General features: G+C 42.9%; 2 protein-coding genes across 2 annotated transcripts; both read left to right on the forward strand.

Moving 5' to 3' along the window:
• Positions 1-724: 724 nt before the first annotated feature.
• On the forward strand, positions 725-4,399 carry LOC130680427 (protocadherin beta-3-like). The gene has a single exon (XM_057490973.1). The coding sequence runs from the start codon at positions 902-904 to the stop codon at positions 3,263-3,265; it is 2,364 nt and encodes a 787-aa protein (XP_057346956.1). The 5' UTR covers positions 725-901; the 3' UTR covers positions 3,266-4,399.
• A 1,416-nt stretch (positions 4,400-5,815) lies between these two features.
• Positions 5,816-8,583, forward strand: LOC118916917 (protocadherin beta-3-like). Its single transcript, XM_036894244.2, has one exon. The coding sequence runs from the start codon at positions 5,993-5,995 to the stop codon at positions 8,360-8,362; it is 2,370 nt and encodes a 789-aa protein (XP_036750139.2). The 5' UTR covers positions 5,816-5,992; the 3' UTR covers positions 8,363-8,583.
• Positions 8,584-14,033: the final 5,450 nt, after the last annotated feature.

Raw genomic sequence — 14,033 nt, forward strand, 5'->3', positions numbered from 1 at the left:
CTTAATAGACAAAAACCTTAATGGAACATCCTGATAGGTGTAAATAAGCTACATTGAACACATGATATTTGTGTTGTTTAATTTCTCTGCCTAAAACTTTGCAATATCTTCCTTTTATTCTTTGAATAAAATCCAAGCACGCATTATTTGGCCCCAGCCTTCTATTCCCACTCATTTCTTGAGATAAAGTTCTGGGCATCTTGTCCTTCTATTTTCTAGAATAGCAATGCTTTATTGTCCCAGGGCCTTCACATACCAGTTTCTCATGTATGAAATCTTCCCACGTTAGTCAGCCTGGCAAATTCATCATTCGTGTTCCAGATTAAATGGCACTTCATTGAAGAAACTTTCTCAAACCACCCATTAAGTTGGTCCCCCTATTGCATGCTCCCAAAGCACTCAGTACATTTCATATATAAGACTTCTCATGCTGTTTGAACATGTTTATATTGTCTCTTCACCCCATTAGATGGAAAACTATGTAAGATGTATAGATATGGTCTGTCTTGTTACCCTTATATGCCAAACTTCTGCAAACTCAACAAGTACCTATTTCCACAGGTAAAGCACAGTTAGACAGATGTAACCAATAATTGTAAAATTACTGTAAAGTAAGGAGAAAGCCCGGTCACTTTCTCCAAGATTTTAAAACCGCGAGCGAACGCATGGTGGCGCTGTTGACTAAGAAGGTGAATTGAGCCACCAGCAGTCTGGTACTCTGTGACGCACCGACCCAGTGCGGAAAACTCGGGGTTGTGAGCCTGGACAGATTTTTAAGCAAGTAAATCTGAGGTCCTTGTAGGGCTTATTCTCTAAGCCTTCTTCAAAGATTGGGAGGCAAAAGATTTGGCGTTTCCTAGCGCTATCGGAGGCTCAGAGTGGTAGTATTTCCTGGGAGAGCATGGCGGAAAGTGCAATGGAGGCTAGAAGGGAGCGCTTTCTTAGACAAAGGCAAGTCCTGTTTCTCTTTGTTTTTTTGGGTGGGTCTCTGGCTGGGTCTGAGTCGAGACGCTACTCTGTAGCTGAGGAAAAAGAGAGGGGCTTTTTAATAGCCAACTTAGCGAAAGACCTAGGGTTGGGGGCAGGCGAACTGGCCGCGAGGGGGGCCCAAGTTGTGTGTAAAGGGAGCAAGCAGCATTTTCAGCTCAACCATCAGACTGGCGATTTGCTCCTGCATGAGAAATTGGACCGGGAGGAGCTATGCGGCTTCACAGAGCCATGCATACTGCATTTTCAGATATTACTGCAAAACCCTTTGCAGTTTATTACAAATGAGCTCCAGGTCATAGATGTAAATGACCATTCTCCAATATTCTTTGAAAATGAAATGCAGCTCGAACTCCTCGAAAGCACTCCACCAGGAACAGTAATTCCTTTGGGAAATGCTGAGGACTTGGATGTGGGAAGAAACAGTCTCCAAAACTACACTATCACTCCTAATTCACATTTCCACGTTCTCACACGCAGTCGTAGGGATGGAAGAAAGTACCCAGAACTAGTGTTGGATAAAGCTTTGGACCGCGAGGAGCAGCCGGAGCTCACTTTGATGCTCACGGCTCTGGATGGCGGCTCCCCACACCGGTCTGGGATCGCCCAGATCCGCATCCTGGTCTTAGACATAAATGACAACGCCCCAGAATTTACGCTGTCCGTCTATGAGGTTCAAATTCCAGAGAGCACCCCCGTTAACTCTGTTATTGTCACCGTCTCGGCCTCGGATTTAGATACGGGAAATTTTGGAACAATATCATATGCGTTTTTTCATGCTTCTGAAGAAATTCGCAAAACTTTTAAACTAAATCAGATTATTGGGGATATCCAACTAGTCAAATGTTTGAATTTTGAGGCGATTAATACTTATGAGGTCGACATAGAAGCCAAGGATGGTGGAGGCCTTTCGGGAAAATCAACAGTGATAATTCAAGTGGTTGATGTGAACGACAACCCACCTGAACTGACCTTGTCCTCAATTACCAGCCCTATCCCTGAGAATTCGCCAGAGACTGTGGTGGCCATTTTCAGTGTTTCTGATCTAGACTCTGGAGACAATGGGAGAATGATGTGTTCCATAGAGAACGATCTCCCCTTTGTCCTGAAACCATCTGAAGGGAATTTTTATACCCTGGTGTCGAAAGGAGCGTTGGACAGAGAGAGCCAAGCCGAGTACAACATCACCATCACTGTCACCGACCTGGGGACACCCAGGCTGAAGAGGCAGCACAGCATCTCCGTGCAGGTGGCCGACGTCAACGACAACGCCCCGGCCTTCAGCCAAAGCGCCTACACCCTGTGGGTCCGCGAGAACAACAGCCCCGCCCTGCACATCGGCAGCGTGAGCGCCACCGACCCGGACTCGGGCGCCAACGCGCGGGTCACCTACTCGCTGCTGCCGCCCGGCGACGCGCGCCTGCCGCTGGCCTCGCTGGTGTCCATCAACGCGGACACCGGGCAGCTGTTCGCGCTGAGGCCCCTGGATTTCGAGGCGCTGCGCGCCTTCGAGTTCGGCGTGGGCGCGGCCGACGGCGGCTCGCCGGCGCTGAGCAGCCGGGCGCTGGTGCGCGTGCAGGTGCTGGACGCCAACGACAACGCGCCCGTCGTGCTGTACCCGCCGCAGAACGGCTCTGCGCCCTGCACCGAGCTGGTGCCGCGCGCGGCCGACGCGGGCTACCTGGTGAGCAAGGTGGTGGCGGTGGACGGCGACTCGGGCCAGAACGCCTGGCTGTCGTACCAGCTGCTCAGGGCCACGGAGCCCGGGCTGTTCGGCGTGTGGGCGCCCAGCGGCGAGGTGCGCACGGCCCGGCTGCTGAGCGAGCGCGACGCGCCCAGGCACAGGCTGGCGGTGCTGGTGCGCGACCACGGCGAGCCGCCGCTGTCGGCCACCGTCACGCTGCACGTGCTGCTGGTGGACGGCTTCTCGCAGCCCCACCTGCCGCGGGCCGAGGCGGCGGCCGAGCAGGCGCGGGCCGAGCCGCTCACCGTGTCCTTGGTGGTGGCCCTGGCGGCGGTGTCGTCGCTCTTCCTGCTGTCGGTGCTGGGCGTCGTGGCGGCGCGGCTGTGCGCGAGGGCCCGGGCCGCGTCCGCGGGTGGCTGCTCGGGGCCCGGGGGCAGCTTTGCGGGCCACGTGGTGGACGTGAGCGGCGGCGGGACGCTGTGCCAGGCCTACCGCTATGAGGTGTGCCTGTCGGGAGGCTCGGAGACCGGCGAGTTCAAGTTCCTCAAACCGATTCTGCCCAACTTCCTCGCTCAGGGCGAGGAGAGGGGTTAGTGAGGCAAACCCGTTTCAGGGATAGCTTTGAATTCCGTTACGTTTTAATAAGAGGCTACTGAGCCTAGTCTCAATTAAACTGTGGAAATGTTTTTTTTTCTTAACTGCCTTGCCCATTGGGGTTTATTTACTGCCTTGCACTGTCGAAATATATCTATCTTCATTCCAATTCAGTGCATGTAGTTGGTGTTCCTGAATGTTTTGCTCTGTGGTAAATGTTTGCATTGTTATTGTTGGTTACTCTTAGTTTAACTTAATTCAAATTCTAAAGTGTGAAAGTAAGTTTTGTATTTTCAGAAGTCTTGAAGTTATAGCAACTTTTTCCAAACTCACCTTCCACAATTTCTAGGTAATTTTGCAGTTCAACATTTTTAAATGTTTGCTGTCACTACACGGGGTTATTTTTTGAGCCAAGAATATTTGTGTTTGTATATTCTCTTAGGCTACTGTAACTTTTATCCTGTGGATTCACATTGGCTAAAACCATTAACATAGGTGTAGTCATGAATAACAAAGCACCCTCTCACATTTTTCTAAATATATACTTCTTTAAAGTGTCCATACATGATGATTCTTTAGGGATTGTGAGAACCTTGACTATTGGATTCCACAAACAACTCATGCTAAAAGTGCTCAATAAATCAACCACTAATATTCTAAAGTGTAGTTCAATAGCCCATGTCCAGTCATTTTCAAAGACATGCTAATTCTTCATGCTATCTCAAAAAAATTTCACCTCGACTTAATGCCCTTTTTAAAAAATCAGTTTTAATTATTAAAATCATCTATTAACTTTTAGCTAAAATCCAGGGATTTAAGGGAATTAAATCCCTTGTCCTTGACCATATTTTAGAAACTTCAAATGTTGTTTGGTATTGCATCTTTCCAAATTTTCTGGAGCATTTATGATTCAATCGGAAATAAGCCTGTGGAAAAGAGATTTATTTTGCACTCCCCGTTCTTTTTTTTTTTCCCCACTGACTTCTGGTTTTCCCCTTTCAGTTTCCTAGACTTTTCAATACTTTTTTCTTTTTAGATTAAGCTATGTTTCTTAATAGCTCCCCATTTATTGCATGATTAGCACAATGACTGGAAAATTGTAGGTTCCTAATAAAATTTTTGAATGATTGACTGAAAGAAGTGTTGTTATTTCACCTGTGACTTTTTGATAATTAAATACACTAAAATACTCCAGGACAAAATTTTGCTGGAATGAAGTGCTCTCTGATGTATAATGAATTATATGTATAATTTTTGGTTATTAATTGAACTGATCACTGTTATTCAAACATTATGCAGTTAGCAATCCCTGGTGCCACTTTCCTTCAATACATTTCTTCCTTTTTCTCTTCCTGTTTGTCTTTTTCCTGCCCATTAGCTTAAGGAATACATATGAAATTGTTTTCAATTTTATAATTTAAATTTCCTTCTATAATTCCCTAAATGACTTGTCCAATTTTTTTTATTTCTTGCAGTCCAATTTCCGATCCATACATTAAAATAAATTTTTCATTCTTAATGTTCTTCAGCCTGTTAAAAATTTTTATATCATTTTATGTTTATTTGAATGAGCTATAATATTAAAATTCTAATACGAATTCTAAATGTCTCATTTGGAGAGTAGCAGTGGTATAGAGCACTATCTTGATACCAAAAGTCTCTGATCAACTTATTACCTGTAGGATCTTGGATAAGTCACATTCTGTCTCCCCACCAAAAGATAACAACAGCTGTTTAAATAGTTTGCAGTTATGATCAAATGAAATAATGTAAAGATATTGAAGTGTAATGCTGTTATTTTTAGTATCAGTAATATTAAGTGTAAGCTTAATAGACAAAAACCTTAATGGAACATCCTGATAGGTGTAAATAAGCTACATTGAACACATGATATTTGTGTTGTTTAATTTCTCTGCCTAAAACTTTGCAATATCTTCCTTTTATTCTTTGAATAAAATCCAAGCACGCATTATTTGGCCCCAGCCTTCTATTCCCACTCATTTCTTGAGATAAAGTTCTGGGCATCTTGTCCTTCTATTTTCTAGAATAGCAATGCTTTATTGTCCCAGGGCCTTCACATACCAGTTTCTCATGTATGAAATCTTCCCACGTTAGTCAGCCTGGCAAATTCATCATTCGTGTTCCAGATTAAATGGCACTTCATTGAAGAAACTTTCTCAAACCACCCATTAAGTTGGTCCCCCTATTGCATGCTCCCAAAGCACTCAGTACATTTCATATATAAGACTTCTCATGCTGTTTGAACATGTTTATATTGTCTCTTCACCCCATTAGATGGAAAACTATGTAAGATGTATAGATATGGTCTGTCTTGTTACCCTTATATGCCAAACTTCTGCAAACTCAACAAGTACCTATTTCCACAGGTAAAGCACAGTTAGACAGATGTAACCAATAATTGTAAAATTACTGTAAAGTAAGGAGAAAGCCCGGTCACTTTCTCCAAGATTTTAAAACCGCGAGCGAACGCATGGTGGCGCTGTTGACTAAGAAGGTGAATTGAGCCACCAGCAGTCTGGTACTCTGTGACGCACCGACCCAGTGCGGAAAACTCGGGGTTGTGAGCCTGGACAGATTTTTAAGCAAGTAAATCTGAGGTCCTTGTAGGGCTTATTCTCTAAGCCTTCTTCAAAGATTGGGAGGCAAAAGATTTGGCGTTTCCTAGCGCTATCGGAGGCTCAGAGTGGTAGTATTTCCTGGGAGAGCATGGCGGAAAGTGCAATGGAGGCTAGAAGGGAGCGCTTTCTTAGACAAAGGCAAGTCCTGTTTCTCTTTGTTTTTTTGGGTGGGTCTCTGGCTGGGTCTGAGTCGAGACGCTACTCTGTAGCTGAGGAAAAAGAGAGGGGCTTTTTAATAGCCAACTTAGCGAAAGACCTAGGGTTGGGGGCAGGCGAACTGGCCGCGAGGGGGGCCCAAGTTGTGTGTAAAGGGAGCAAGCAGCATTTTCAGCTCAACCATCAGACTGGCGATTTGCTCCTGCATGAGAAATTGGACCGGGAGGAGCTATGCGGCTTCACAGAGCCATGCATACTGCATTTTCAGATATTACTGCAAAACCCTTTGCAGTTTATTACAAATGAGCTCCAGGTCATAGATGTAAATGACCATTCTCCAATATTCTTTGAAAATGAAATGCAGCTCGAACTCCTCGAAAGCACTCCACCAGGAACAGTAATTCCTTTGGGAAATGCTGAGGACTTGGATGTGGGAAGAAACAGTCTCCAAAACTACACTATCACTCCTAATTCACATTTCCACGTTCTCACACGCAGTCGTAGGGATGGAAGAAAGTACCCAGAACTAGTGTTGGATAAAGCTTTGGACCGCGAGGAGCAGCCGGAGCTCACTTTGATGCTCACGGCTCTGGATGGCGGCTCCCCACACCGGTCTGGGATCGCCCAGATCCGCATCCTGGTCTTAGACATAAATGACAACGCCCCAGAATTTACGCTGTCCGTCTATGAGGTTCAAATTCCAGAGAGCACCCCCGTTAACTCTGTTATTGTCACCGTCTCGGCCTCGGATTTAGATACGGGAAATTTTGGAACAATATCATATGCGTTTTTTCATGCTTCTGAAGAAATTCGCAAAACTTTTAAACTAAATCAGATTATTGGGGATATCCAACTAGTCAAATGTTTGAATTTTGAGGCGATTAATACTTATGAGGTCGACATAGAAGCCAAGGATGGTGGAGGCCTTTCGGGAAAATCAACAGTGATAATTCAAGTGGTTGATGTGAACGACAACCCACCTGAACTGACCTTGTCCTCAATTACCAGCCCTATCCCTGAGAATTCGCCAGAGACTGTGGTGGCCATTTTCAGTGTTTCTGATCTAGACTCTGGAGACAATGGGAGAATGATGTGTTCCATAGAGAACGATCTCCCCTTTGTCCTGAAACCATCTGAAGGGAATTTTTATACCCTGGTGTCGAAAGGAGCGTTGGACAGAGAGAGCCAAGCCGAGTACAACATCACCATCACTGTCACCGACCTGGGGACACCCAGGCTGAAGAGGCAGCACAGCATCTCCGTGCAGGTGGCCGACGTCAACGACAACGCCCCGGCCTTCAGCCAAAGCGCCTACACCCTGTGGGTCCGCGAGAACAACAGCCCCGCCCTGCACATCGGCAGCGTGAGCGCCACCGACCCGGACTCGGGCGCCAACGCGCGGGTCACCTACTCGCTGCTGCCGCCCGGCGACGCGCGCCTGCCGCTGGCCTCGCTGGTGTCCATCAACGCGGACACCGGGCAGCTGTTCGCGCTGAGGCCCCTGGATTTCGAGGCGCTGCGCGCCTTCGAGTTCGGCGTGGGCGCGGCCGACGGCGGCTCGCCGGCGCTGAGCAGCCGGGCGCTGGTGCGCGTGCAGGTGCTGGACGCCAACGACAACGCGCCCGTCGTGCTGTACCCGCCGCAGAACGGCTCTGCGCCCTGCACCGAGCTGGTGCCGCGCGCGGCCGACGCGGGCTACCTGGTGAGCAAGGTGGTGGCGGTGGACGGCGACTCGGGCCAGAACGCCTGGCTGTCGTACCAGCTGCTCAGGGCCACGGAGCCCGGGCTGTTCGGCGTGTGGGCGCCCAGCGGCGAGGTGCGCACGGCCCGGCTGCTGAGCGAGCGCGACGCGCCCAGGCACAGGCTGGCGGTGCTGGTGCGCGACCACGGCGAGCCGCCGCTGTCGGCCACCGTCACGCTGCACGTGCTGCTGGTGGACGGCTTCTCGCAGCCCCACCTGCCGCGGGCCGAGGCGGCGGCCGAGCAGGCGCGGGCCGAGCCGCTCACCGTGTCCTTGGTGGTGGCCCTGGCGGCGGTGTCGTCGCTCTTCCTGCTGTCGGTGCTGGGCGTCGTGGCGGCGCGGCTGTGCGCGAGGGCCCGGGCCGCGTCCGCGGGTGGCTGCTCGGGGCCCGGGGGCAGCTTTGCGGGCCACGTGGTGGACGTGAGCGGCGGCGGGACGCTGTGCCAGGCCTACCGCTATGAGGTGTGCGTGACGGGAGGCTCGGGGACCGGCGAGTTCAAGTTCCACAAACCAATTCTCCCCAGTGATCTGGTTCGAGACACTGAGCAAGTATATTATTAACAGAATAATCAAAACGTGGTTGTTTTCCTATGAATGTTTTGTTTTTAAATCAAGAATCTTTAGTTGATATAACACTTCTTTATATGTAGATTTTACTTTCTGTGTTGGTTGGTAATCCTTGCATGTTCTTTTTTCATCTGCATCCTGTGTTACTAATGCAGTCTTAATGCCTCCTATTCTTCTAATCGATGAGCGAGAATAAATTAATCTTTTAATAATGATTTCAAATAGGTTTATTTTAAAGAACTCATTACATTCAATGTCCAAAGCAATGTAGAGAGTTCCAAATGACCAATCTTACAATTTACCCTGTTCAATACAGTCAGATAATGTTTGTTATAATATTCCTGAATCAGCTTTGTCTGTGGTTAACGAAGTTTGTGGATAGATAATGTATTTTAAGATGTACCATCTTTTAGGTGCACCACCTTTTTAGGGGTATAGTCCTCAAATGAAAGTAATACATTCAATTCATTCTGTTTTGACGTTTGCAATTCATATCTCAATATTGCATACACTTATTGGCTAATAGGGCAGATTATTCTTAAATTTCCCTCAGCTGTATTCATGATGACTGAGGAAAAGAATTACACCTAAGGCATTTTGAACAAGTGATTGTGCTTTTCCATTAGGCATGAAAACATTGCTCAGTCATGCATCAGGTGGGATGACAATTTGGTCTATAAATTCTGACATACAAATGTTATCAACCTGAGGGCCGAATTTTTTAATGGCATGAAAGTACACACACACACAGTCTCTAAATGCTTTATCATAGAAGTGGTGTCCCATTCCTACTTTTAAATTAATATATACTTTGCATTTATATGACATTATGTGAGCAAAATATTTTGCCTATCTTGGTTCCCTCTTTCAGAATTCAACCTGACATGGCTCAAGATTATACATGGTCCTTCAGGGAAAAACACAGTCCATCCACATCAGCGTTTGACCTCTTACAGTGTAATTAACAAAAGATAAACAAGAATAGGAAGTTCTAAAAAGGAGAGCAATATCATTATGAAAGTGTGAATCAGCTATAACTGAGTAAAGTCTGGAAGCAACCAAACATAAGCTTTTATGGTTATTTTGAGGGAAATAGAAAAACATATTTAAGTAACAAAATATTTAGTGCCCAATTAGAGATGTTAAGAAAACAAATTTTCTCCTCATAGGCATTTACTCATCCAGAGGAACAGAGCTTTGCAGGAATTAAATATGTGACTAGAAGAAAGAGAACTGAGGTTTCTCAAAGATTTTGAAAATTCCCAAAAGAGAGAAGGAATTTAAGATTGACATGCTTTCAATTAAGTGTATGTGTAAATGGTGTCATTTTATATCACTGAGAATCAAATATATGAATCCTTAATAAGCAGTGGAAAGAGAATATTCCCTTTTACTCATTACTTTGTAGAGATGTCTAAATCTGGCTCTCTCAGATTTTTTTCTTCTTTTCATAACTAGCTGAATTTTTATGGAGAGAGGAAAGGGGTGAAGAATTCTGATCAAGAGTCTCTTTATTTGGCTAGCTTAGTTCCAGGTAGTATCAGAGCCAGAGAAGTATCCAATAGTGGACATAAAGGGAAGTTCTTGTTTGCACCTGTATGGTATATGATGTGGTACTGGAGTTGGAGGGGCTATACGCTGAGGACTCATTGAGGCCCAGAAGAGAGAACAGATGCTATTAGTTGGTAGTATACAACTAATTTAGTAGATGCATGGATTTCACATTTTGTTGAGAAAGTGAACAACATTTAGTGAGGTCAGAAGAGATCATCTGGATGAAATTTGAAGATTGGAAACAATTACACTTTACTCCTGGTTCAAAGTTGCTTTCAATTCTGGGCTGTGAAAACCTTTCACCTTTTTATTTAAAGACAATTTTAAAAACCTTTATCTCATTTTTTAAATTAAAAACCTTTATTATCAAGGGTAGAGAAGGTGTCACATGTACAGTGCCAACTACTGTTGCCACTTTTTGGAATTCCATGAACTGAAATTCTGGCACAAGATAAAAAGGATGACTTTCTATGTTAATAATTTTTTAGTGACTTTTTCTTCTAAGAAGACTGGTAAATCCATTATTGTGAGTTACTTCCAAATTGACTTCTCGCTATATTCTAATATTCAGAAAGTAAGAGAAATCAAAGAAAAACTTGAGCCCCCTACCCCAGAATGCACTAAATCACCTTCTTAGTACTCTAAGGAACTTAGAGTCTGTTTCTGTTTTATTCAGAGTTGTATCTCCAGCACATAGCAAAATGCCTCACACATAGTAGATGCTTGAATACTTGTTGAATAAATCATTTTTTAAATACTTGGAAAATCAATCAATTTTTCAAGGACTTGTTTACTTGGAACTTATCTCCACACTGAAATTTTAACAACTGTCTACATGCAAAAAGGTATGGCATTTAAGAACATAATTCCAAACTCTATAGAGCCAATGTATTACTTAGTGGCCTCCTTTCACTTGTTGATTTCTGGAAATTAGGAGAACTCTAAAATAATGTGTTAATCTCCAATTAGGTTTCAAATTGAGCTTTCTCACATCTTTGATTTCAAAGACAAAGAAGAAATGAAATACAAGTAATTTATAAAACAATGCCAACTTCCAACACTCTGAATTCATCAAATTAACTTTCTGAATTCTGTATTTGAGGTCTCTAACTGGTTATTCTATTTAATTTTGGTTAGTCTTCAAGGTATCAAAACGAAGTGCATTTTGCAAGATCACAAAGGCTTTGAATTAACTTTAAAATAGCCAATCATTCATTTATTTTCAAAACATATTCCTAGATAGGGTGTATTATCCCTTTTTTTCTATCTGAAAACATATCAATTCATAGATTATTTCAGTATTTCCTTTACATTCACAATGTAGTTTTTAAACTAAAAAGCAAAGTTATGAAAATGAATTTTAAACTTTTATGAGGGTTGTTAAAAGACTGTATTCAAACATCACTCATTAAAAGTAGTGAAGGAACTTACCATACATTTTATAAATCTTCCTTAATTTTTAAATATGACTTTCTTGCAAAGTAGGACTTTAAAATATATGTCAGTTTTTCTACACATCTCACTCATTTATTCTGGGAGTCTTTTTTATTTCTGAAGCAGATTTTTGTATGTTTTAAAGCTGGAAATCTATTAGTCATAATTCAGTTATTTTTATGTGTAATACTCATATTCTTAGCCAATAGTTTGATCATAGATTTAAATTTGAACTCTTTTTCTTTCTGTTCCTTTGGTATTCAACTCTGTTGATGAAAAGCCTAATATTAGTCTAGTTCTCATTTTTTAAATCTATAAACTTCTTCATTCTCTTTTAGATTTTTTCCTTATTCTTGATGTTCTGATACTTCCTAGGTCCCAACCTGAGTTCACGCAGTATACTGATTTTTGTTTGTTTGAGTAAATATAGTTTTCCTTTTAAAAATATCTATTTGGCAGATTTGCACAACAACTTGCTCTTTTTTTCATGATTGCTAATTCCTTTTTTTGTGTTTTTGTTTTTTTGGCACGTGAAAATGGTTTTAATTGCCTGGAAGGGGACTCGAATCATTTTTTTTTTTTGCCCTTCTTTTTTGTTTGAGGGTATTACATATCTTTTACTTTAAAGTTCTTTCCATATTGTTTTGAATGTCTATTTCTTATATATACATTCTTTCATTTTTGAGCCCATTTTCTCATGCTGTTAGTCTTCCTCACATGCTTGGTGATAGTTTATTGAGAATCCAGCTCCTATTGGAGGTTTTCATCATAAAGTACTGGTTTTGGTAGCCTTACAAAAGGGAGGAAGAAGGAGTCTCCAGGTGGTTCCAGCTCCAAGCTCTACAAACCAAGTCTTAATTAAGAAGCTTAGCTCTACTTTGGCACACATAGGTGGAAGTTCTGGACTAACACCTAACATTGTGTTTGAGTCCCTGTCTCCCTTGGTGGCATTGCTCCATGAGGCAAAAGTCTCAGAATGTTACCCTCTGCTTTTCAGTTGCTATGGTGTCTGTTAAGGCAGTACACATGGGAGCTAATGGCAACATTTTTTACACTTCAATCTTCAAATTAAATCAGCTGATTTTGAAGAAAATTGAATTGCACCTGCAGTAATTGATACATGGAGATTGCCTACAGGGAAAAAATCAAGGTCTTGATTAATATGCATGAAATGTTGTACGTGGTGTCCTGGGTGACACACACAACTTGCTGGATGACCAAGAAAATCTGTTGCAAGGAAATCCTTTACTTTGAGGGGGTGCCAGGTAGAACAAGGTGGTAACCTGGCTGGCAACTTAAGGTAGACCTCAAGCAGTTTTATCATTGACTCAAGGCTTCAGAGTGTTGGTGTTTAGCGTGGGGACTCACAACCTGGCCCCCAGTGTGGAGCACTGAAGCATATCTAGCTCCTAAGTGATAGGCACAGCCAGGCACAAAGTGGTGCTGTTACTAAGGACAACTAGAAGCCACCTCTGTTTGGCCTGATCATGCCATACCTGGTCTAGAACCTATCCCAGTCCTACCTTCCATGCCTGGAACCACTCACGGAAGTCAACCCAAGCTGACAAGCTCCTATTCACTTGATCATTGATATCACCTAGCCGTGTCCATCATTTACTGCTCTCTGTTCCTGTTCAATGGTGTTCAGGCAGAGGATGAACAGGAAACCTACAGTGGACTGCTGCTCATGAGGCCCTTTTTCTGAGCACTTTGAGGATATCAACATCACTGGGACTTAGCTCCAGAATTATTAATTTGAGAAGTTTCTGACTGGAATATCAGAGACAAATGCATTCAGATTTCTAAAGTCAGTTGTCTCTACCTAATATAGGCTGACTTTTCCATGAGGAAAGACTTCAATGAGAAACTCAAGTTCTAGAACATTTGGGGTTTGTAATAAATTAAAATTATATTCTCTAAATGTTGTCATTTTGAGTTTTTTTTTTGCTTAAGTTTCTTTTTTTCTGGCAGAAAGGATTTCTTCATTCTGAATGTCTCATCCTATTCAGCAAGATGTATCAGTAATTAGAAAACTTTCCACAAAGAAAATCTCAGGCACGGATGGCTTCAGTGGTGAATTCTACCAAATGTTTAATGAATTAACACCAACCCTTCACAAATTTGTTTTAAAAAGAGGAGCAGAGATCACTTCCCTATTTATTCTCTGAGGCGAGTATTACCCTGATGTCAAAACCAGACAAAGATAACACAAGAAAATGAAATACCAATATCCATTATAACTATAGATGCAAAAATCATCAACGAATTATTAACAAAGTGACTCCAGAAGTATTAAAAAGTGACTCCAGATTTCATGTACCTTAGATTGACAACAAGAACTGAAAAGAGCTGATTTGCAACAGTATTCATGTCAACATACAGGAATAAATAAACAAAATAACAGTTTAAACTTTGTTCTGAACTCTAACTATGTAGGACTTGGTTACTATAACATGACCAATTTTCTCTTTCTTTTGCACAGATACTTGTTTTCCATTTATATCTAAAATAATATTTGTTTTCATTCTTTTCAGTACATATTTATTTTACTAAATGTTCATACACATTGAATCTCTTCTGATTTTCCTTAAATGTGAAAGGAAATTCTAAAGTGTATTAGCATTAATTTTATTGTCATTGCTACATCTTTTACAGGAATTAATAGAACTTGAATCAG

This window comes from Manis pentadactyla, chromosome 13 (assembly GCF_030020395.1).
Source record: "Manis pentadactyla isolate mManPen7 chromosome 13, mManPen7.hap1, whole genome shotgun sequence".
Taxonomy (NCBI): Eukaryota; Metazoa; Chordata; class Mammalia; order Pholidota; family Manidae; genus Manis; species Manis pentadactyla.